Source organism: Podarcis vaucheri, assembly GCF_965113315.1.
Source record: "Podarcis vaucheri genome assembly, chromosome: 5".
NCBI classification, from domain to species: domain Eukaryota; kingdom Metazoa; phylum Chordata; class Lepidosauria; order Squamata; family Lacertidae; genus Podarcis; species Podarcis vaucheri.
This window is the reverse complement of record NC_138763.1, coordinates 103,899,938-103,925,658: the sequence shown is the minus strand read 5'-3', so window position 1 is coordinate 103,925,658 and position 25,721 is coordinate 103,899,938. Positions and strand designations below refer to the sequence as shown.

The 25,721-nt window shown below is 44.9% G+C and overlaps 2 protein-coding genes across 3 annotated transcripts; both read left to right on the top strand.

Moving 5' to 3' along the window:
- The first annotated feature begins 1,408 nt into the window (after positions 1 to 1,408).
- PKDREJ (polycystin family receptor for egg jelly) lies at positions 1,409 to 10,509 on the top strand. Its single transcript, XM_082222999.1, has one exon. It carries the CDS (start codon positions 2,073 to 2,075, stop codon positions 9,939 to 9,941), a length of 7,869 nt encoding a protein of 2,622 aa, XP_082079125.1. The 5' UTR covers positions 1,409 to 2,072; the 3' UTR covers positions 9,942 to 10,509.
- Positions 10,510 to 14,082: 3,573 nt separating this feature from the next.
- Positions 14,083 to 23,731, top strand: CDPF1 (cysteine rich DPF motif domain containing 1). Of its 2 annotated transcripts, XM_082223360.1 has the most exons (4): positions 14,083 to 14,141; positions 19,315 to 19,531; positions 21,190 to 21,301; positions 23,512 to 23,731. In XM_082223360.1, the coding sequence occupies exons 2-4, from the start codon at positions 19,419 to 19,421 to the stop codon at positions 23,668 to 23,670; spliced, it is 384 nt and encodes a 127-aa protein (XP_082079486.1). In that variant the 5' UTR covers positions 14,083 to 14,141; positions 19,315 to 19,418; the 3' UTR covers positions 23,671 to 23,731. The 2 variants fall into 2 exon arrangements, with proteins under 2 accessions (XP_082079486.1, XP_082079485.1); XM_082223359.1 differs by lacking the exon at positions 14,083 to 14,141 and having other exon boundaries at positions 18,156 to 19,531.
- The last annotated feature ends 1,990 nt before the right edge of the window (positions 23,732 to 25,721 follow it).

The following is a 25,721-nucleotide window of genomic DNA, read 5'->3' as shown; positions in this document are numbered from 1 at the left end:
CCCAGTTATCCATGGGGGCTAGACTACTGTAAGGCACTCTGCAGGCAGCTGCCTTTGAAGATCATCCAGAAATTTCAGTTGACGCAATTGTAGCCAGATGTTGGAGCCAGATTGTCAGACGTAAAGGTAAAGGACCCTTAGATGGTTGAGTCCAGTCAAATTTGGCAATGGGGTGCAGGCCTCATCTCACTTCAGGCTGAGGGATCCAGCGTTTGTCCGCAGACAGCTTTCCAGGTCATGTGGCCAGCAGGACTAAACCACTTCTGGCGCAATAGAACACCGAGACAAGGGCCAGAGTGCATGGAAACGTTGTTTACCTTCCTGCTGCAATGGTACCTATTTACTCGCACTGGTATGCTTTCAAACTGCTAGGTTGTCAGGAGCTGGAACAAAGCAATGAGAGCTCACCCCATTGCATGGACTCGAACTGCTGACCTTCCAATTGGCAAGCCCAAGAGACTCAGTGGTTTAGACCATAGTGCCAGCCACCCCCAGATGGTCAGAATACATATTGTACCAGTGTATTTCCAGACCCTATTCAAAGTCCTGGTGATTACCTTTAAATCCCTGAATGGTTTGGGCCTTTTTGCCTGCAGTTGTATCAACCTATGTGTACTCTATGATCTTGGAGGCCCCGTTGAGATGTCTGCAAGTAAAGATTAAAAGGTTGTTGGGCACATGGAACAGGGCCATTTTGGCAGTGGCCCCAGAGTTATGGGATTCAGTTCCACATTAGATAAGGCAAGCCCCATCCCTCAGTATTCTCAAATGGGTCCCCCCACAAATACTTTATTATTTTTACTTATTTATATGAGAAACACGAAGCAACAATCAACATTCAGAAATCCCACCCAACCCCAGCAGAGGCAGCAGTTGACTACTTACAATTAACTTGTTCTATCAATGCTGCACGTTGGGTCTTTTAATTTTTAATTTTTTTAAATGGCATATTTATTTCTGGTGCCATTCAGGCACTGGGTCGGGTGATATCCCTGGTCACATGACAAGGAAGGAGCAGAGATGTCTGAGAAGTGGGCCAGCACATCTCCAGCTTTCTCCTCTGCCTTGTTGACAGTAGCCAGCCTCTTATTTGCTCTGCAATACTTGGGCCTTTTTATTTCCTGATCTTATCTTTGTTCTAATTGACTTTAGCCTTATCTGCCTTACTGATTATTCTTCCTGAGCTCCCTCACAGCCCTTCTCCTCGCCCTCCAGAGTGGCTGTGCGCCTTCCCCCACCCACATTTAGTTTCCTTCTGCAGCTATTTTTTCCACTAAAACTTTATGAAATTACAAAGAACCTTTCTTCATGTTCCCCCTTTCCTTGCTGCTGCTGTCGGGGGACATGACGGGGAAAGCCTCAGAGTAGTCCTACTGCTTGCCTGCAGTTTCCCACCCAAAATGCTTGCTGTGTGGTTGGTGGCCTTGCGCCCTCGCTCCTGGCACAGGTGCATATCTAGCCTTAGCCCTGCTGAAGGGCTACTTTATTGAGTTATTCCTCTTCTGTACCCAGGAAGGACATCAGAGCCAGAGATGGTGGCAGCAACAATACCTGAACCCTCTTGTGGGTCCAAGGAAAGCAGTGCAGGAGTCTAAGCATATAGACTGTGCTGCAGAGACATTGTGCTTGCAGAAAAAGGCAGGCTGTGCTGAGATAGAATCAAGAAGAGGGCGACCTGATAAAATCTACTCCTCTCCCTCAGCAAAAGGCTGCAGCGTCCTCTGAAGTGCCTAGGGCACAATTCCAAAAACTGGAGTGGGGGATTACTTCAGCCATCAGAGGAATTATGTAGTGTTTTTCATTCTTCCTCCTCTGAGGAGGATGAATTTATGGGGTTTTAAGAAACAGCTTCTTAAAACCACCTTCCTGAGACCTTAGGGAACTGCTGCTGTTCAGGCACTATGATCAAGGGAGGAGATTTTTATTTTTATTTTGATGAGCTGGGAAGCATGGATACTGGTTGCCCAGTGATGAGTAGAATTCTAGAATCCCCAGTCATTCACTCTATGGCAGTTGGGGCTATCAGGAGATAGTGGCTGCTTCTGGTCCAAGTTTTTTCCCTCATCCTCAAGATGCACCTTCTATTATTCTTCACTCTCCTCTTCTTAGGCTGGGGTCGTTTTCAATATGCAGCAGCCATGACCCCTTATTTACTGCTACCTCCATTGCTGGTCACATGCTCTGACCAACAAAACTACATCCATCAGCTACAAGAGGACAAACTCCAGGGTTCATGTCTACAGGATGGGCATCCTGGGCATAATCATTTAACAGCTGTAAGATTTGTTTCAAGGACTGGGAAACAGCAGACAGTATTACCATCTGCTCACTGCTGCTGGCACTGGAAGGTTGCTTTCATGTGTAATATGATTCTTTGGTCAGGCCGGAGAGTGCTGGGCCCTAAGTTAGCAAGAGGAGACATCCATCCATCCCGCTGCATCCTCATACAGTGTGCGTCACCTTCCTGCACAACAACTGCATGCCTCCACCGCAACCTGAGCATTGAAGTGTTTGGGCAGGATGTCCAACTCTTCCTGCTTTGGCCGCTCACACGTCCCATCCACAAGTGGCAGCTGGTGCAGCTGGGCTGGTGTGCACACCTCAACGCTTCAAGTTGGCGTTATCACTACAGCAGTCGGCAGGGTCGTCTCCTCCCCACCAGCTATCATCCAGATTCTGCACACTTTGCCCACTACCATAGTGGTGAACTGCACCACAAGTGCAAATCCTTCTTCAGCTATCGCCTGACTGTGCATTACACGCACCAAGGGATATATATTTCGTCCCTCCACATTAAGCAGAGGCCCCAGATTAGCCTTAGCCTCGATTTGCAGGTGGAACCCATTCTGCTACACATTTGCAGTACCCATTCCAAATTGCTCAGCATCTCTCATAAGACCATCAGCCTCTCTTGGAGCCTCCTACCTGTCAACTCCCAAAAAATGGCCTACAGACTATGGGATGTTAAGGGTAGAAGGGTCTGGTCTACTTTCTACAATCCGTATGCTCTACAGAACAATTACACTGTTGTGCATATCCCACAGCATTCCAGGAAGAAAACAGTGGCCAGTATCTACTTCTGTGTAGACGAGGCGGCCTCTGGGGAGCTAGGTGGAGAACTTGGTTACTCTAATACCACCTTAAATCTAACATCAAAGAGTGAGCCCCGGGCGCACCTCACTCTCAACACACAGAAAATCAAGATGGGCACTTACATTTTTAGCCGCACGCAGGGGCTTTACTATTTCGCCCAAGGAGGAAATGCTGCCAGTTCCTCTGGCAACCTCTCAAGCACGCACTACTATTTCTATCAGCATCAGTCTCTGTCTTATTTGATCGCAATAGAGTTTATTCAACTACGGTGGTACAAGTTCAGTGTACATCTATACCTTAACAGGAAAGGAGCCCTTCTGAGTTATTTTTCAAGGAAAGATATAGAGATTCACATTTTCAACAGTGGTCCTTCTTTTTTACAAAGTGTGGTCTATATTGTGTGGTTTATTCCAGTGCAGCACCCTCTCCTTCAATTCAAGTGGGCCTTCAACTTAGAATATTTTGATTCAAGGAAAGAATACCTCTTTTGGAACAATACCTATGCTTACAGGGATCATGTCAGAAATGCTGCCCAATTCATTCCTCATACAGTTTTACCTTTCAACCCTGCCCTGTATGCAGGGTATGTAGCCCAAGTAAACTGCACAAGAACTGGGAATACTCAAGCTGCTTTGAAAGCTACAGTCCACACTTATGCTTCAAAGACTGTGGAATCCACAGTGACTTGCCTTCAAATGAGTTGTTTAATTAAGAAAGTGAAGATCCAGAAACCTCATCCTAAAAACTGTATCTTAAACCATATTAAAAGGGTACCATTTACTTTGTCTGCTGACACAGAGGTGAATTGTCCAGGTTCTAAACTACGAGACCTAACCTGGAAAATCTTTAAAATCCCAGATGTGAACAGTACTCCAGACTGGTCAAAACCATTTAATGCACCTGGCATTGGAAGCAGAAATCTTCTCATGTTAGAAGTTCCTGCATCTAGCTTAGATTATGGTTTGTACCTCTTTAATTTTACAGTGAAATTAATTGCAATGGATACTTTGGAGAGTGTGGAAGACTCTGATTCAGTGTTTGTAGCGATTGGACCAGGCAGTCTTGTGGCTGTCATTGCTGGAGGTGCTGTGCAGACAGTTGGTTTTTCTAGCCAGTGGACTCTGGATGGATCCGCGTCTTCTGATCCTGATGCAGCCCAACCCCTTGAAGGACTCACATTTACTTGGTACTGCACTAAACAAAAAACAGACTTTGCATCCATGATCTTAAGTGGAAATGGAAAATGTTATCCAGAACAAGTGGATTTGAAATGGACAGCTTCCTCTGACCCAGTTCAAACAGTTCTACCCAAAACACTTCAGGAAAATGTTGTTTATTATTTTCTCCTGGTAGTTCAAAAAGGAAGCCGAACAGCTCAAGCTCAGCAAATGATACATGTGCAGTCTGACTCTGCACTGATGCTGAATATCACATGTATTGAAAATTGTGGTAGGTCTATAATACCAACAGAAAGATTTTGTCTTTCTGGTAAATGTCTAAATTGCAGAAAATCTAGCAGACCACTCTACCACTGGTCACTTTTCTCACCAAGTTCCACCGAAATACATTTTGACTGGGACTCTAAGACTACAACTGGGAGATCAAGTCCATACTTATGTATACGTTCTTTGAGTTTTGTGAATATGAGAGAACAATCATATATGCTTGTTTTAAAAGTGAGCATGTGGAAAGGAGAGTCATCAGTCTATAGTTACTTATTTTTTGTAAACTTTCCACCAGTACCAGGAAAGTGTGTCCTTAGGCCTGCCATGGGAATGTCATTCTTAACAAAATTCATTGTTCACTGTAGTGGGTTTAAAGATAAAAATTTGCCTCTTACATATAAAGTCAAAGCAGTATCAGATAAATGGACATCTACTAGACTACATTCTCCACACAACGGTATTTTGGGGACAATTGTGTATTGTGGGCATCAGCCTAAAACTCCACCAACTTTTTTACCCACTGGTGCTTTAACAGTATATGTTGAAATTTATGATGCACTTGGAGCATACTCCCAAATAACTTTACAGACAACAGTGAATAGTCCATTGAAAGGTAAGCAAAATGATGCCATAATAAATGAATTACATGATTTAACCCATGGACCCACAGCTCCAATAGCATCTTTTCTCAAAAGTGGAGACTATTTTAGGGCAGGTTATTTTGTCTACATGGTGGCTTCTACTTTAAATGATATTGAAACTTTGCAAAAATTTCATTCCTCTAAAACTGAACTGCGGGAAATCCTTCTAAATAGGTCTGCAGCTATCCCTACAATAGACGTAACAGGGACAAACCAAATGATCTCAAGTATTTCTCAGATAACACAGGAAACCACTGAAATAAATAGGAAATCGCAACTACTTGCCATCAGAAAACTCAAAGATTTAAGTGAAGAAGTGCAAAGGCAGAGCAATGACAACCTAGGTTCTAAAGAAACAGAGGTTCTTTGCACTAGTATTTTTGCAGGGTTGTCCAATGTCCTGAAAGCTGCTCTGTTAGAACATAGAACTGTTCACAAAAATGGGGTTAAGGAAACCATCTCTGTCAGTGAGATTTTAGCGGACCTCATTTTACAAGGTAAAGTTCCTGGAGAGAGTGAAACTATTATGGAAGCCAATGGTTGGAGCATCACATTAAGAAAGGATGAAAAGTGGGATGTTATCAGTGCTTTCTCAAAGAGAAAAGACTGCAGGAACTGCTTTTATCCCCAAATGAGACAGGAGAACAATGAATTACCAGTGGATGCTGTGATCTCCACTGTTGTTTATGAGTTTGACAAGAATCCTTTTCCTTGGTTGCCAAATACAGATAACATTGGCACAATGGTGACTGGATTCAAGATGATAGGGACCAAATCTAATGGTGATATGCTTGGAATCATGCCTGATACAGCAGAAATTATAATGACCAGAAAAACTGAAGAAACTGTCATCTTTGAGTTGATGATGGGACATGGCAGCAAACTCCCTAAAACAACTGGAGAATTTAGTTTTGAAGTCTGTAAGAATTCCAAAGATATTTTCATTCAGATTATGCCAAAACTAAAGGTCACTTTCCAGGCATTTGTATACCTAGGTTCAAGGAACAGCAATCTTGCTGTAGAGGCTTTTAGTATTTTCCATAACAAACCTGCAATACCAAGGAGAAATAGCTCCAGTAATAATGGCTGTGCACTTCAGACTCCGTACATATTTTGTCTTTCCCAGACATTGCTCAGAACAATATTCCAAGGCAACAGTGCAAAACAATTGAACATATCCATTGTTTTACAATCCGACCTTTCTGTAAGTCAGCTAGTTGGCATTGTGATTTTTACTGCCAACTGCTTACACATGGATGGAGTCCAAAGTCATTGGAAAGAAGACCTCTGCAGTCTTGGCCCTCAGACCAGTTGGCAAAAATTGCATTGCATTTGCACAGGCAAAAAGCGTATTCCAAGGACTGCAAATTCTCAGCCAAGAAGAACCTACAGAGATAACATCAACTTTTTGGCTGGAGAAGTAACTGCATATCCCAGTCCAGTAGAAATGAAAAAGGTCCAGTTAACCCAAAACGACAAAAATCCTGTGACAATGTTGACGGTACTTTTCATTTTGATAGTATACATCTTCTTGGCTATTTGGACAATAAGAAAAGATAGGGCCGATTTGAAGAGCAGAGACCATGCCATAGTCTTGCCAGACAATGATCCTTTTGATCAAGTGTGCTACCTGGTCACAATATACACAGGCAGCCGTTTTGGAGCAGCAACCACAGCCAATGTTTTTATTCAGCTAATCGGCCAAAGTGCTGTCAGTGACGTACATTGCTTAAGACACCCCAAACACCCGGCTTTTCTTCGAGGGGCCGTTGATACTTTTCTCTTGACGAGTAAGAATGACCTCGGAGAAGTTTATTGCCTTCAAGTCTGGCACAATAACGCAGGTTCTTCCCCTGATTGGTTCTTGAGTAGAGTCAAAGTGGAAAACATATACTCCAAGCAGTCTTGGGTGTTCATGTGCCGGAAATGGTTTGCTCTTGACAAGGCAGACGGCCTAATAGAGAGGACATTAGTTGTTACTCAGCCAGCAGCACCTTTAAACAAAATTGATTTCTTAATGATAAACATTGCCAATGACCTGGTGGATTGTCACTTATGGTTCTCGATCTTTGCTCCTGTCTGTACAACTTCTTTGAACAGGCTTCAACGGCTTTCTTGTTGTTTAGCAATACTATTGTGCATCCTGCTTATCAACGTTATGTTCTTCAACGCAGATGAGGATCGAAACATGTTTTCTGAAGAGTTACAATATTTGAGATCCATAATAATCGGAATCCAAAGTGCTTTCATTGCTTTTCCTTTGCAAATGATTGTAACAGCTTCCCTGAAATATTCTCAGAAGGAACCTTCACCACTGAATGCAATGGAGACCTACCCTCCAGAATACTCTGCTTTCATGTCTGGGGACTTTAGAAATTGGCAGGAGCGTCTGCAGAAGTGGTACCTTGTAGAAACTGGTTCAAACATCCCAGGACCTAATTTCCCAAGGAGGCCTTCCAGTGTCTCAGAATCATCCGAACTGGAACAATCAAAAAAGATAAAATGGCGACAGGCAGGAAAAAGTTGGACCAACTGCACAATTTCTGAGGGTGATGCAAATGTAATTGCAACAGAAGAGGACATAACCCAAGATTCTAAGCCCAATATCAATTCTAGTAATAATTATGTAAAGAATGATATGTATCCTCAGATAAAACCACCAAATATTCCCCACATGCTCTTTTATAGAAAGCCACAAATAGTGTTTTCATGGTGGAATCAATCTATTTTGTGGGTGGTGGCCTTGGTCATATCTGCCGTGTCATCATTTTTTATCATATTTTATGGTCTGCACTATGACTATGAAACATCATTTGAGTGGCTAACGGCATCCACCATCTCTTTTTCTGCATGTGTATTTTTGCTTCAAACTCTGACCATAGGGATTTTTTCAGCCTTGGAGACACTTTATCCCAAATACTGTGAAAATGTTCCATGGTCAAGCAAAAACACCTTCTTAGAGATTAATCTGGAAGATGCAACGATGGATGCTGATGATATGCGAGAATTGCATTATGATCTCGTTAGAGCGAGAGGTACCAAGCACTACCAACCCCTGGAAGAGGATGAAATCACAATTTTTAAGAAAAAACAGAAGATTGAACAACAAGCTTTCATTTTCATAAAGGACATAATATGTCACTTTGTCTTTTTAATTCTTGTTTTAAACATTGCTTACTCAATGGAAAACACTGCTAGTTTTTACTACAACCAGGATATTCAAAACAAGTTCTCTCCGGAGCTTTCAAGTATCACTAAAATAGAGCACATTTACAGTTGGCTTAGCAATGTCTTTCTGCCTTTGATCCACAACAATAACAAACCATCCTATCTTTCAGATACCTGGTCCAAAATCCTTGGGTTACCCAGAATGCGGCAAGTTAGAGCAAAGAATACAATAAAAGAATGTTTCTATCCACATAGTTTTGTACATAAATTTGTGATTAGTACAAGCCACTGCCTTCACAAGTATGGCCATGACAGTGAAGAGCAAAGAAACCACTTTGGGTCTTGGGCAAACACAGCCAATAGGTCTGTTTCAAATAATTTTGCCAATTTTCCAGGCTTCACTTACCACTCGCTCCCTGATCCTTGGCAATATAATTCATATGGAGAACTAAACACTTATGGAGCAGGAGGATACACTTTTGATTTTTATCCAGAAGAGCAACTGCATAACTCAACAAAAAGAATCAATGCTTTAAAAGGGAGCAGCTGGCTTGATGAAAATACCTGGGCACTGATAGTTGAGATGACAACTTTTAATCCAGATGTCGATTTATTTTGCAGTATCTCAGTTGTATTTGAGATTTCTAATTTAGGCCCTGTTAACACAAGCTTGATGATCCATTCATACACACTCCCCATTTTCAAGCAGCTAAGTGGTATGAAAAAGTTTGTCTATATAGCTGTTGGCTATATTCTTGTCTTTTACATCATCGATGAATTTTCTGTGGTGGAGCAACAAAGGCTAAAATACATAAAAACTGTTTCAAATTTAATTAATTTTGGGATAAAGGGTGTGTGTGTCTTCTTCCTTTTGCAGCTTGCCTTCAAATTTAAATTGGCTTCTGCAATAACAGAATTGTTTTTACTTCACCCAGATGAATTTGTTCCGTTCCATAAAGTTTCCCATGTTGATCAAACATTGCGGATAACTCTGGGTTTCTTGGTCTTCCTCATAGTCTTGAAAACTCTCCGGTATTCCCGATTCTTTTACGATGTGCGCCTGGCTCAGCGATCTATTTTAGCAGCCCTTCCTGGCATCTGTTCTATGGCTTTAGTGGTGGCGGTGTACTTCTTTGTATACATGGCATTTGGTTACCTGGTATTTGGACAACACGAATGGAATTACAACACAATGACTCATTCTGCTCAGACAGTATTCTCTTACTGTGTTTCGGCTTTTAAAGACACTGCCTTTACATCCAATAGGATTCTGGGGGGTCTCTTTCTAGCTTCATTCATGATGGTGATGATCTGCGTTTTGATCAATTTATTTCAAGCTGTGATTATGTCTGCCTATGAGGACATGAAGCAACCCGTCTATGAAGAGCCTTCTGATGAAGCAGAGGTAGTGAATTTTCTGTTTCATAAGATTCGCAGGGTCTGGTTTTTTGTAACCTGCAGGTCAGCATCCACAGCTGATGCAGAGCTTTTCAACAGAGTTCTGTTTGGGCATCCTGAGAGGAAAAGCACACACCACCTGGGGCTCAAAGCCAGAAAAATAAACGGCAAAAAAATGGTTTATCTTGTCATTTGATTCTTAAGCTGGCTTTTTCAAAACTGAATGAAAACTGCACATTTAAAAAGACAGAAAGGAAGAAGTAAGGAAAAATGGATTGCTCCGAATATTAACCAGTGCTAATTCCTAATGAAACTGCTTTTCAGTGCCACCCTCCACATCATCCCATTTATTCACAGAAGCTATTATGGAATGATTACACTTAATTAACTGCAAGCACTCCCATACCACTAGTCTGGGTGAAGAACCAGTATCGGTGTAAGCTCAGTTTCTTACACCTCCACCCGTGCCTCCCTCAACCTCTCTTGTCAGGTGAGAAAACAAGGAGGGAGGGTGTTATAAAACTGTAGGAAAGGGTTGGGGAACAGGTCTTTGGTGTATGTATCCTGCACTCAAAAACCCTGTTATTATTGTTGTTGTTTCAAATAGAGATTTCATTTGGGTGATCTAATTTATTATCTCTTAATCTCTTAAAATACAGCAATATACAATGTTTGAGATGAGAGGGTGTGTGTGAAGTGTAATGAGTGCCTTTTTGCCAAAGAGGAAGACTGTAACCTTAATAGTAAAACTGTCCTGTCATTTGCATGAGGCGTTTTGTTTGCTTCACTATTTTATTTGTGTGTCATTACTACTATTATTTTACAATTACTTTGTGGCATTCTTAATATCAGGCTGGATCAATTGCAGAGACATGAGGGGTAATAACATTCAGGAATGAAACACATTGCCCTTGATTTCATCTTTTGTACCCTAAATGTTTGTAGGACTACTGTGCCATGCATGTGCTTATGCAGATGCAGCGGAGCATGCAAATAGCTATGGTGTGCACAGACTGTACAGTACTCATGTTGACAAATGCAGCATATATGCTACTGAATCTAGAGACCAGCCCACTAATTCATGGGTTATTAAAGATATTTCAGATGAACCCTATTGTGTAAGGCTACCCCAACCCCTGCTCATGGCACCCCTAGCAACTGTGTCTTCAGCAAACATAAGAAGTAAAACGACATATCTAGAGGGCTTCCTCTGAAGAGGTGTTCCTGATTGGGCCAGGCCCATCACCACCAGCCTTTGCCATGGAGCAGCTCTGCATGTGTCCATCAGTTTGCATGTGCTCCTGGGTGAGTGGGGGGCCAATTGGTGTGTCAGCAATGGGAGCAATGGGGTTAGCCCATGCAACCCTGCAACTCCTTTGAACCTGGTTAGGGATACTTAGCAAACTGAAATGTGGTACATATGTGGTCCAATAAATATTGAACACTAAAAGTCTAGTATGAGACAGGACATAAAATGCTCTGCCTATGTTACTTCCACACTAGCTGAAATTCTGGCATTTGGTATAGACAGAGTGGGGGGGGGGTCCATTCCTTTTACAGATGTAAAGGTGCTTTTGGATGGAAATCTGCTGATTTCTTTACCTTCTCATTCCACTTTTATCAGAATATCATTTAGTTCAGCACCATTCCTTACAGATTTATACATTTTTACATCTATGGTATCCAGGCACCACCAATGCATGGCGCATAACTGAAAGTGCCTATTTTCCCCTCCCTCCCTGCCCTTTCTCCACGCTTCCCATATGCTGCACTTCACAGAGCATGTACAAAACTGACCAAACTAGGAGTATTTTTTTGTAATTGTCTGGCCACGGAAAGCATCTGAGTGTACCATGGACTGTGCAATTGTTGTGCACAATTCTTGCTGCCCTTGCACGTGTGTGTGTGCTTAAATAGGAGCTGAGCAGAACTTGGCCACCAGCAACAAGCCCAGCCGGGAATGTTTTACAGTGCTTGTCGTCATTCCCTTGCCCAGTGTAGTGGACTGAGTGGGCAGTTTGAGGCTACATGGCAAAGGGCAAAGGGCTTGCTTGACCCTTCCTTGCTCTCCCCCTTCCTACTGCCCCTTTCCTTTTACAAACTTAACACATCCCACCAGTGCCACAAGAGAATCACAACCAGTCAGACTTGGTTTCTGCAGGAAGGGAAGGAGGAACTGCTGAGGAGCCAGCCCATTTCACCCCAAGCACCGTTGATGCCTCACCTGTTTTGCAAACTTTACACACACCAACAGAGTTGAGCAGCAAAATTCCAGGTTAGACTTTTTAATGGTGCACAAGTCCTGCTCCACTGCTACAAAGATGATAGATAGATAGATAGATAGATAGATAGATAGATAGATAGATAGATAGCTGGATAGCTGGATAGCTGGATAGCTGTGCCAAACCAGAGCTGAGGAAGCATGGCAGTAGAGCAGCTCTCCCAAGAAATGCCACAAAACACGTCAGACATCAACCGCCTCCCCAAATCAAATGGTTCCACTTTGAAACAGCTGCAGCTTTGAAGCTTTTGCCCCACGCCACCCTTAACTGCACTAACTAGATCCCCTCCCCCGAGGAAGGGTGGGGAGAAATGGGATGCTGTTGACTCCAGCACAATGTTGTGTGGATGCCACCCCCAAATTAGTGCCCTCCACCTCAGAGGCTTTGCAGTGGCCACCAGAAATGTTTCTGGAAATGAGAAAAAAACTTATGATAGGAGGGGAAACTATTAAGTTACATCCTCACATGTCTTAACAATCAAACTAAGAGCCAAAGCAACAGAATACAGAATCCTGGCTAAAATTAGTCAGTCGAGCCAAGTTTTCCTATCTGCAGATTTTACTGAAGAACTATTGTTTATCTTTACTGAAGAATTAGAGCTGAACCTTTACAAAATGATACCTCTTTAAAGTTTGCATTGAGCTTACTGTTTCGCACCTGCAGCTCCCCAATTCTCCAAGTAGTGTGGGCATTTCCAAGGGCAGCTGCTACAGGGGTGTGTTTTTAATCAGAGTCAACATTGACAGTCAGCATCACTAACCACTTGCCAAGACCCACACCTCAGCTGAGGGCCCACGGCCAACTCTTAGGGCTCCCGGGCCCTCCTGCTGCCGTTGCCTGAACATGCCTACCCACCCTCTCCAAGCAAGCAAGCTCTGAGAGGAGCAAGGAAAAGCAGCAGCAGTCTCTCTTCCTCTCTAGAGAGACGTTGCCAATGAGCCTGCAGGGAAGATCTACTCAGGCATGCTAATTCAGGGCCAGCCCAAGACATTTTGGCACCAGAGGTGAACAAGAAAATGGCACACACACACACACACACACACACACACACCCCGCCAGGGAACTAGAGGCTGAGTGAAGATCTACATCAGGAACAAGGTGAAAATCTCTTTGCATTTAGTGTCAATGAAAATCACTCAATGCAAAATAATAATAATAATAATAATAATAAAACCTACCCATGTCAAAGAGAAAAACAACTACCAGACTTTTAGAAGACATTTGAAGGCAGCCCTGTATAGGGAAGCTTTTAATGTTTGATGTATCACAGTATTTTAATATTCCATTGGAAGCCGCCCAGAGTGGCTGGGGAAACCCAGCCAGATGGGCAGGGTATAAATAATAAATTTATTATGATGATAATGTGAAATTTGATGAAAATGTATTGAATTCCGCCTCCCTCAAAAACTGGTGTAGCCAGGTTTATTTTATACCTGTGGAGGAACTAGAACTGCACTGGTTTTTACCACCTGCATGATTTAGTTTAGCTTCTTGCCTTGCAGGGGGGTGGACAACTCTATGGTTTCCATGGAGCCTAGACCTGTCCATTTCAGTGGGATTTAATTCCAATGAGTATTTTTTATTGCTTGCAGACTTCACTTCCGCAGGTCCTCTATTTATAGGTTTGCTCGGAAATGAAGTCCTGCAAGTGGGAACTATCGCAGAATCTGAAGACGTCCAGGCGGCCCTGAGAAGCACCTGGCTCCCCGCGGGGCGACTGCAACGTTTCTGCTCCCCGACGGGAGCCTTTCTCTCCCGCTCCTTTAAAAGGAGGGGCCGGGGCCGGATCCGAGGCCCGGGAAGGGGCTGCAGAGGCGGAGCCTCCGAAAGAGGAGAGCCGCGCGACGCCGCTGCAGGCCTCTGGATTCATTTTTGCAGGCGGCTCTGACTCGAAGTAGGGAAGGGGCGTTGCAATGAGCCTTAGCTAAAGCCAGGCCTTCTCTTTCTGCTGGCAGCTGCCCGGTCCTGCCCGCTACTTCCTCGGAAGTAAAGGTCTTGGGTTTGCAGCAGCGCCCGTCTCCGAGCAAAACGTGCGCCAAAGAGCTGCGCCCTCCGGCCTCCTCGCTGGGCGGCGGACCTTAGGAAGCGGCCCCTTCGGCCAGGGAGCTCCGAGCGTAAGTGAGACTTGGGACTGGACTGCTCGAGGGCAGAATCGGGGCCCGCCTTGCTGCCGGGAAGCGCCAGGGGGGGAAGAGGCTTGGCGAGCGAGCGAGGAGACTCCTGGCCCTCGGAGGCGCGTCTCCCTCGTGCCCTCGGGGCTGCACATGCACAAGTGTCTCTTCCTTCCCGCCGCGTCTTAGTCAATCCTAGCAGGTCCCCTCGAGGGTCATCTAGTGGTTTCAACATGCGCCCCCCCCATCCAATTTGAAACCCTACCGGCCCCCGCTTCACTTTGCCAATGTGCTGGCAGGTTTATTGCTGCCAGGTCTACGAAATACAGATGTGGAGAGAGACAGGCCCTTGTCAATAATGGAAATTGCAACCAGAATGCAATGGCCGGCTTGGTGAGTTTTCTCGCGGGGGGGGGGGCGGGATGTGCAGCGGGAAGTTCTGTTCCAGGCCTCTAGAGGGCAGCGGTGCGCACACCTTCGCAGGGCATCCTCTGGCATCCACGGGATTCTTGAATGAGCTCCTGGCCTTGACTGCGGGGGTTGCCAAACTTTGTGGACCAAGAGGCACATAGCGAAGTTTGAGAAAATGCTGCGGGTACCACAAACTGGCTGCTATTTGGGGTTTGTGGCATAACAAAATTAGAAGAGGGTCCTTTGCTGTTGCTCTTCACACCCAGACAGGTCTGCAAGGTCCTGCTGGAACCAGTCTCATCACCACACATGCCTCTTCCTCTCTCCCTCCCATTCACAGGTCACAAATTCATGCTCTTGGTCTTTCTCACCTGCCTGCACCTCTCCATCCCTGTTTCTGATGCAGAGCACACTTCAGTAACCCCCCCCCCCCATGCACACATTCAGAAAAGAAGGAGGTGCCTGCTGTCAGCTCCACAAATGCTGGTGGGTTACAACCAGCTGAGCATATGGGATTGTCCCTGTCGCTTCTCCCTCAGCTAGTATTGCGACACCCCTTTTAAAAAATAAATATCTGATACCTTCATTTTACATTTGCAAATTGAGTTACTTAATATAATTACCAATAAATGAAAAAATGATGATGAGCACACCAACTCCAAATATTTACATTGTATTAGCTGCATATATGCCAACCATAGAATGCACATCAACGGCAAAACATGGAAGTCAGCTATTTTATCAACTCTTAGTCAATGAGGAGGGGACTTCCATGTTTTGCCGTTGATGTGCATTCTATGGTTGGCATATATGCAGCTAATACAATGTATGTTCTCTTCTAACTTCTTATTTTATTGCTCTCTAACAACATGATTTGAGGGTTTTGTTGCATCCCATTTCCTACTTTCTAATATCTTGGAGACCCCTTTAATCCTGTCTGAATGGAGGTGAGGAGGCAGTTTACACCTTCAGGGGTAGATGGGGGCAGCTTGATCCTGAGAACATTCTGCTATCCAATGCTCTAAATATGCTAATTGGTCCTCCTTGGCATTTAAATAACCATGTGTGCGAACTCCCTGCAGCGGAGGAAGGCCACAAGTGCCAGTATGAATTTAATCTGGTAAAATTAAATAAAGGGTATGGAAGGCCTCCCTGACATAAACCCAAGATTCAGTTCAGGCTTGACTGTGCAAAGTACATCTGTTTGTGCTTCCTTAATATGCAGAACAATTAGCTGATAAAGAGCAGCTGTGGAGAATTAAAAGCCACATAAAAATAGTCACTCTTAAAGGGTTGCATAAGAAGATAAGAAGCAAGTAAAACACGATACCTGCCCACTTTACTTTGCTGTTCTATTTGGATTTGTAAGAGAGCTTCTGGAAGGAACCTCCATCCTTACTGGTGCCCAGCTCACACATTCACATGCCTGAAGATTCCCTCCCAGCAGTGCACATGTGTTATGTGGGCACGACATGCATCGGCCTCTATGCCTTTAGGCTTGATTTGTGTGACTATCCTCCCCTCCCCCCACAACACTTTTGAGGGCGAAGGACATTGGCCCAGCATGTTCAAGCATTGTATCCCAGTGCTCCCACCCTGTGGGAATAACAACCCTCAGTTGGTTGAGCATATAAACTGGGCACATGGTGGTAAATAGCATGTCTTCTAGTGCAAATAGTTGTATGATAATGACAGTCTCCTACTGGTTCAACATCATGCTATCTTCTCAGTGATAATAATAATAATAATAATTTATTATTTATACCCCGCCCATCTGGCTGGGCCTCCCCAGCCACTCTGGGCGGCTTCCATAAAAACCAAAAATACAATACAATATTACACGTTAAAAACTTCCCTGAACAGGGCTGCCTTAAGATGTCTCCTGAATATCAGGTAGTTGTTTATCGCTTTGACATCTGCTGGAAGGGCGTTCCACAGGGCGGGTGCCGTGCCACTACCGAGAAGGCCCTCTGCCTGGTTCCCTGTAGCTTTGCTTCTCGCAATGAGGGAACCGCCAGAAGGCTCTCGGCGCTGGACCTCAGCGTCCGGGCAGACTGATGGGGGTGGAGACGCTCCTTCAGGTATACTGGACCGAGGCCGTTTAGGGCTTTAAAGGTCAGCACCAACACTTTGAATTGTGCTCGGAAACGTATTGGGAGCCAATGCAGGTCTTTCAAGACCGGTGTTATATGGTCTCGGCGGCCGCTCCCAGTCACCAGTCTAGCTGCCGCATTCTGGATTAGTTGTAGTTTCCGAATCACCTTCAAAGGTAGCCCCACGTAGAGTGCATTGCAGTAGTCCAAGCGGGAGATAACCAGAGCATGCACCACTCTGGCAAGACAGTCCGCAGGCAGATAGGGTCTCAGCCTACGTACCAGATGGAGCTGGTAAACAGCTGCCCTGGACACAGAATTGACCTGTGCCTCCATGGACAGCTGTAAGTCCAAAATGACTCCCAGGCTGCGCACCTGGTCCTTCAGGGGCACAGTTACCCCATTCAGGACCAGGGAATCCTCCACACCTGTCCGCCTCCTGTCCCCCAAAAACAGTACTTCTGTCTTGTCAGGATTCAACCTCAATCTGTTAGCCGCCATCCATCCTCCAACCGCCTCCAGACACTCACACAGGACCTTCACCGCCTTCACTGGTTCTGATTTAAAAGAGAGGTAGAGCTGGGTATCATCTGCATATTGATGGACACCCAGCCCAAACCCCCTGATGATCTCTCCCAGCGGCTGCATGTAGATGTTGAAAAGCATGGGGGAGAGGACAGAACCCTGAGGCACCCCACAAGTGAGAGCCCAGGAGTCTGAACACTCATCCCCCACCACCACTTTCTGAACACGGCCCAGGAGGAAGGAGCGGAATCACTGTATAACAGTGCCCCCAGCTCCCAGCCCCCCAAGACGGTCCAGAAGGATGCTATGGTTGATGGTATCAAACGCCGCTGAGAGATCCAGCAGAACTAGGAAACAGCTCTCACCTTTGTCCCTAGCCCGCCGGAGATCATCAACCAGTGCGACCAAGGCAGTTTCAGTCCCATGATGAGGCCTGAATCCCGACTGGAAGGGATCCAAATGGTCCACTTCTTCCAGGCGTGCCTGGAGTTGTTCGGCAACCGCTCGCTCAATCACCTTGCCCAGGAATGGAAGATTTGAGACTGGGCGATAGTTGGCCATCGTGGCCGCATCTAAAGATGGTTTTTTAAAAAGCGGTTTAATAACCGCCTCTTTCAGCGGGTCTGGGAAGGCTCCCTCACGGAGGGAAGCATTCACCACCCCACGAAGCCCATCGCCCAGCCCTTCCCGGCTTGCTTTTATTAGCCAGGATGGGCAAGGATCCAGGAGACAGGTGGTTGGTTTCACTCGTCCAAGCAGCCTGTCCACATCCTCGGAGGTAACAGATTGGAATTGATCCCACTCAACTTGACTAGACAGAACTCTAGCACTCTCCCGCCCCGGCCCTGCTCCCACGGTGGAGTCTACTTCTTCCCGAATCTGAGCGATTTTATCTGCAAAAAACTTTGCAAAATCATTGCAGGAGAACATGTGGCCCGTACTGGGCCCCGATGTTGCAGGTGGTTCCGATGTTGCAGGTGGTTCATTATACTCTACACCAATCCTGGTTAACTCGTTTAAGGATTTCACGTGGAGCCACCTAGACTGTCACGGCAGTAGCACAACACAGCCCTGTTGCGACTAAATGCTCCACCTCCATTTCTTTTTAATTAAACAACAACAACACCAATCCCTGCGACACATTCAAAATTAGAACACCAGAAGGAGATTTCTGACCTATTTCCCAGGTACACTAAGTTTGTAAGTGCTGAGAGTTTTGGTGCATAGTCAACACAGTGGTACCTCGGTTTACAAACTTCATCTGTTCTGGAAGTCCGTTCTTAAATCAAAACCGTTCTTAAACCGAGGCACACTTTCCCTAATGAGGCCTCCCGCCGCCGATGCCCTTCCGCCGTTCAGATTCCGTTCTTAGACCGAGGTAAAGTTCGCAAACCGGGACACAATTTCCGGTTTTGCAGAGTTCGTAAACCAAATAGTTCATAAGCAGGGCTGTTCTTAAACCGAGGTACCACTCTATTTAGTCCCCACTTCAAATCTCATATCTGGCATGAGTTTACAGGTGATCTTTGGCAAGCTGTTATAACTCCTTAGCCTTAGCACTCATATATCCTACACATGCCTACAAACTGCAATATGGAGATACTCTCATCTACAAGATTGTAGTAATGAATAAGCTAAAACCTGTAACCTGATCCCCATGCGCTCGTGTAACCAGGCCTGTCCGTCATTCTTCTTCCTCTTCCTCCCTGCCTCCTTTCCTCTGCTGTCTCTTCTGTACCTGTTGGGGGAAGAGGCCTTTCCTCCTCACTCTTTGTAAAAGGTTGCGTCTGCTTTGAACACTCAGAAGTTCTAGGTTTGTCTTATCCCCATCTGCTAATCCCAGAATATTTGGTGACATGAGTTCCACACATTTTCAGAGTAAGCAAATATTAACTCCCATCTTAATTCCACACTGGCTCCTTTCAGATGTTATGAAACAGCTGACTGTTTTGAGCAGATGAGAAGATCCCTATTTAAATGAAAAGCCCACCTCACCCCACCTTCTGTTCCCTGTATGGTGGCCAGCCAGATGCAAGGCCTCACTGTTTGCATTCTGCCTCTGACACTGGAGGTAATTAAGACCCAGGACTGTGATTGGTCCCCCTCCCCCTCCCATGGGGTGCTGCTAAGACAAGTCTAGCTTTCAGTTTCAGGTGCAGCACATGTGGACCACTCTGGACAGTCCTGGACCAGCTGAGTGGCTCCACGTACAAATCCATCTCTTTGAGCATTTGGTCGGCAGCATTCTGAGATGAAGGGCAGCAAGGAGTCCCAGTGCTGTGGCACTTTTGAGTGTGAGTTGTGTGGATTAACTGCCCCGTACAGCTACTACGGACAGAAACCTCCAAATGCTGCCTGTGTTACGTAAGTACATCTCTTACCACTTACTCCCTGTGCTGTCCACCAATGATAGTATCTCCACTAGGGCAAGCAGCTCCTTTGAACGATCAATGCCATGTAGCCGAGGGCCAGTGGCTAGCCCAGAGATGGGGATTTCAGCCACCTGGTCTCTTTTTGCAGTGATTTGCAGAGCAGCTGTGATGGGTGGTCCCCAGCTTCCCTTCCCTTCCTTTGTCTGCTGCTTTCTCCTTGCTACACCCCAAGCAGACTTTCCTATGAAATTGGGAAAAGTAACAGTTTCTGTGTGTAAGCACCTCCCCACACCTGTGTCTTCTGAAAACTAGGTCTGCACCTGCACAGAGAAAGGGAGTCCCAGTCATGTGTTTTTTGCCAAATGTGTAGCTAGGACCGAAATATTTGAGGAGTCTTGCTTTCAAAAAAGTACAAAGAGGCTTGTGGCACCTTCAAGATGAACTGATATCGGGCCTCTTGCCACATAAAGTAGGAATGTGGCAAACAGGCATCCAAGAACAACTGGTTCTTATAAGTTCACTTCTCAAGAGATCCAGAAATTATACTTGGTGAGGGTCTCAAGAATTCCCTTCTAGAAATCCTGAGGTCTGCTCACTGTTTCCTGAGAACTGAGAATGAAAGTTCCAGAGTGTGACCTATAGCTCTGGCCTTACTGCAAAGTGATGCCCTCCAGATGTTTTCGGCCACAACTTCCAGCAGTGGCCCTCCTGGCCTGGGCTGAAGGGAGTTGTCGTCAAAACATCTGGAGGGCAGCAGGGTGCAGGATCCTGCATTATGGATTCAAGAATGGCTTGCTAATAAGAGAGCGGAAACTGCTGCCATCTGACACGGGACACAGTTTTATGGAGAGCTTGATATTTAATGGGCACCATGTTTCTCTCCCTTCCTTTTTGCAGGGAGTGGGGAGAAGGGGTCATTTTCAATTTACCTGTCAGTGATAAACAAAACTGTTCCTTTGCCTCACAGTGACCCTTCACTGTTTTTCAGCTGCATTCAAGAGTCCCCTAGTTTCATGATGAGAAAATCTATTTTGGTCCCTGGAGCATTCAGCATCTGGTGTCTGCCAAAGGCAGGCAGGGTTGGGGCCGGGTTGTTCTGTGCCCTTTTGGAGTGTGAGAATTGTCCTTTGGAAACAGCAGGTTAATTCCAGAGAGGGCACAAAACGGTTGCCGTCTCTGGCAGATCCCTTCTCTTGTCTTGCACCTCAGTTGCTCACTCCTATTTGCCTGTGTCTTGGCTCATGCACGGGAGTTGGTTGCTGAAGGCCGGAAAGAAAGCAACTCCCGACATCCCCACTGTTGTGGTTCTTGCTGGGAGGGGGTGTGGCGCTCTAGAGCCTTTGCCTCTGTCTTGAGAAAGTCAGCCGAAGAGGGGAGCTTAGGGAAGGATTCAGCTAAAGCTTCACTTTTGAGGGAGGTCTGGTATGCTGTTTCCCACAGTGGTGAATGGAATGCCTGTGAGAAGGGCACCATGCCTCTCCTCTGGCTCTGCCCTGACTCAGTGCCATTAGCCCTGCAGCCCTTTACTCAGTACAGATACAGTCCCTGTTGAATATTAGCCACTGACCTGGTCCTTAAGATTGGATATGGGAATGTGAGTTGCTCCTTGCCAGTGCTATCTCTTTAAAATGTGGAATGATTCTTTCCCAGCCTTCTGGAGGAATGCTATGTCATGAAGGATCCATTCACCTCTGACAAGGACAAATTCCTTATACTTGGATCTCAGTGCAGTTTGTGTTGCAAGCATGTGTGTGTTGGCACAGTAAGTAGCACGTGATGCCTGCTGCGTTTATATCTCTGATGTTAGTTTCATAGGCTGTGACCTAGAGGCTGAAAAGCAAGCCAAGTGGAACATAACCCTTTTTCCACCCTTGCTTTGCCATTACCTTTTATATACTACTTCAAAATACAGTTCCATAATTCAGTTTTTTTAATGGCCCTCTGAAGGATCAACACCTTAAGTGCTCCTTTTCTCTGGTCATTTTCTTATCAACAGTTCAGGGTCATTCTGTTCCTGGGCCTTCTGTGAATCTCCTGCCAGGCTCAACAGAAAGTTTTCACCAGCAGGTGAACAATTGGCCATCTCATACTTGCCCTTCAGCTGCTTGGATGTTCATAAATATGCCATGGAACCGCAGGAACTTAACTACTGGGTGGGTGTGTTTGTGATCTCAGGACAGTTGGTACCAGTCACAGTGCCCAGTGTGAGCCTGTTATTTACATTGCTCACCATAGCAACATACCATATCTAATGCCTGGATGATTTGACCATGAAGGGAATACTTATACTACAAATGTATATTGGTTTTATGCCATTTTCATTTTTGTGACTTCCTCCAAAGAATCCTAAAAATTGGATTTTGCTGACGCATTGAGAGTGTCCCTTGAGGAGGCCCCAGCACTTCTCCCCTAGGCTGTGTTTCTAGAGCTTTGGGGGGCAACAAGAATTCTGCCATTTATTTTCGTTTGCACAGGACATCGCAAACGGCACAGTCCTTTTGGGAGACTGTTTCTTAGCTTTTGAGCTTTGTTTGGCTTCTTTTGTGATGAAGATCTGTGGGTTGCTTTGGTGTTGCAAGCTTCTCTGGATGTTATCTCCTATAGCCACAATGCTACACCTTGCGTCATGACAAGCAGCCCTTACTTGAAGGAGTTGTGGATATAAGGAACCATTATGAGGCGTTGCAGGAAAAACGGATTTTCCCAAGTTGTGCAACTTGAGGAACTGTTTCATCACATCTGCTACATGCTAAATGTTTCCCTTCCAACTGTAAGATTCTCCGAAAAACATAATTCATAACCCATTTCTTTCCCCGCTTCCAGTTCTCTAAAATGATATTGAGCTAAGGATTCCAGATTTGTTCAAAGCAAGTCTGATAGGAATCAGTTTTGGCCTCCTCCTGGAACAGATCTTACACCCTTCATTGGCCTATAGCAAAATATATTTATTTAGGCTCGTTATACAGACCTTGCACAAGTTGTAATTGACCAGGGAGCCCTATGCAGTCAGGCCAAGGGTCCATTAATGTTGGCCATAGGTCAACCTTCTGCACTCTGATTCCCTGCATATGTTGAACTCCAGCTCCCACCCACCCCATTCAACCTGGTCAAGAGTCAGGGGTGATGGGAGTGGTAGTTCCACATGGCTAGAGAGCATGAGGTAAGCTTCCATAAAGGCTGCAGTGAAGATGGTGAGCAGGGCTTGAAAGCAAGAAGAGTGTTGCTGTGTTGTTTGCCCACAGCTTTTGGTATTCAGCTTTTCATGGCCTCTGACCTTGGAGCTTCCATTTAGCCAATGAGAGACTATGGATTTGCAGATTTTTTAAAAAAATTAAAAAGCAATCCTGTGCACATTTACCTGGGAGAAAGCTCTACTGGACATAGTGGGACTTCTGAGTAGACATGAACAGGGTTGGACTGCTTTGCCAGTGACCATCACCACGTCTTCTGACCACGATTTCCTTACGTGGAGGAGGATTGTGGACATCTTAATTCACCTGCTGGATTAAAGAAACCTTTCATCTTATATTTTGCTTCATTAATTAGTCACCCTCAATCCAGCTGCAACTGAGCTACTGCTCCATTGGGTGTGGGCCTAGCAGTGTATTGCACTTGCTGAAAATGGGTGTAGTAAAATGTAGTAAACAATCAGAGGCTGCTTGTGAGGAACGTGTAAAAGAGTTCATACAAGCAGGTGGAGCGCAAGCCACCCCAGATGGCAAGACTGGCTGTTAAATCTTAAGAAGTGGCTGGATCTGTATGTATCTTCATTGCTGAGCACAAGGGGGGAGGCTTCTAGAGCTGGAGGAGCAGTCGAGTCCTTTGAGTTTCAAAGCTAAGAAATGAGTTGGTCACAACTATGCCTCATCAAAAGCACTTGGACTAACCTTTTGGCTGGATTGGGGCCATACATAAGAGTAGCTGTAATGTGTTATGTTTGGTGAGTTTAGGAATTTCTCTGTTCTTTTTCAGGACTGTAGCCTTTTCTACGCAAAAAGATTCTGCCTTCCCTGTCTTAAATTACACTTAAATGAGTTTCCAGTGGAAATAAGGCAAGATTTGGAAAAGAAAACTCATTCTCAACACCAATCTTCAAAAAAGGGAGATTCCAGGACTTTGAAGAAAAACTAGGTTGCTTTTGGCCCAAGTGTGTTTTTTTGTAACAAATAAATATAAAGCTGTGTCTGATGAATCTCTTCTAGAACCGTTTTTATAAGATAGTTCAGATGGAGGATTTAATTTTCGCACAGAGGCTGCAATGCAGTGTGTCCGCCGGGTGCCGACCAGGTGTTGTGGACTAGAGCATCCATCAGCCCCAGGCAGCCCAGCCATGGCAGAAAGCCCCAGGGAAGAAAGCGCAGCCTGCTTCTGACTAAGCAGTAGGCATGCACTGGACACGTTTGCACTGCAAGTAAAAAAACAAGCCTGAGCTGTTTTCCTGTTTAGACTTGTTGATTGATTAAACAGGAAAGTTTTATCACCAGATTAGAAGAATAATGAACTGTGATTACCATACATATAACTAACGAGCATTTATGACTGTTCTATCACCTCTCTGCATATTTTATTAAAAACTTACCACCTGGGGGCAATGAAGGGTCGTCATGACTTTCAGCATGACTCCAACTTCTCTGTGCTATCACCACATTTTAACTGTACCTCAGAATTTTTCCTGCTGCTAAAATCTTATAATTATGCCAGGGGGTGTTACCAATAGTTAAATCCTCCAGCTCAACAATGAAAATTGTGTTGGTTAAATTGAACACGCAAGGCAACTCATTTGCTACCCCTTTATGTCAGTCATTGTCATAGCCAGTAGCCAGTAGGTATGCTGGAGAAGGGCTGGTTAAAAACATAAGAAATAAAACTACCAAGATCCTGCCTCATTCAGTGTAGTTCAGGTAGAGCAACAATTCAGCAGTCCATATCTATCAGCCGATGACTATGGAAGCCTGCATTGAAATAACTACACTTAAAGGACCAAGCCCATTCCTAAGGCTCCGTAGAAGCTGCAAGGAACTCCCATAAAGTACAGGAACTCCCATAAAGTACAGAACAGGATACAGGGTACACCATTCTTCATTTTGCTTGCTATGTTAAAAGGAAGACTTCACCCTCTTTCAGTTGCAAATACAGACCTGCAATTGTAGACATTGTTTCTGAAAGCTGGGAAGTGAAGCAAAGGAAGAGTCCCAGTGATTTGGGAGAGGCAGATCTTCAGAGCCTTTGCTCTTCTCCACAACTGGCAAAACCAGAATTATGCAAAAAAGGATAAAATGAATAATAACGTTAGGGGGAAGCAAAGCCATGCAAATTATGTGGACTGCAGAAGTCTGCTTGTGTTGGAGCTGTATTTTAATAACGATTGCATGACCAGTCTTATCTCTTTTAGCACACACAGCCTATCCAAACACATCAACAGACAATAGCTTGAATGACCTTCCTCTCTGTCTATCTTGAACATCTTGGCTATTGGATATTAAGCTACATTTTAAGGGCGTTTCATAGATAAATATTGCATAGGTGCAATGAATTTAAGTGATGTAGTAGAGCACCACATAGGGGTTTCATACCATAAAGGTTTTGCTGAGAAATTGCAAATGGGTCATTGACAACAGGTGGTGGTGGTATTTTTACACTTACGCCAGAAAAGAGAACACTAAATTAAATGGGGAAAATATGGGCTGGCATTTTGATTACCATGATGTCATATGGATGCAGCAAAAAACCTTGTGTTCGAGAGCACAGATCCCACAACACACACCTACCTGGAGGCATCCTAAAGGTGCAATCCTAAAAAACAAAACAAAACACTGGGAGGTGAGCCCTCTTGAAAACAGAGGGACATATCTCTAAGTGATGTGCATATAATTTTGCTACTGTGTTAAATGTCACCACCAGAGGGTAGCAAATAAGTCATGCTATTGTAGGATTGTTTTTAAAAAATGCACGCTATATTTATGATTGGCTAACAACAACCCTGTATGTTATTTTAGCAAAGTGTAACTTGCAGGGGTTGACTTGGCAAATGTTGACTTTCAGAATATGTCCCAATCCCAAGACTGAATAACTTGCTTCGTGTCAAACAAGTCACACATTACAAGCTTTCTTTAACAAGAACATGTTTTACTACCATCTTCAGAAGTCTCAAATGAATTGGGGGAATAATGAGCAAAGGGATC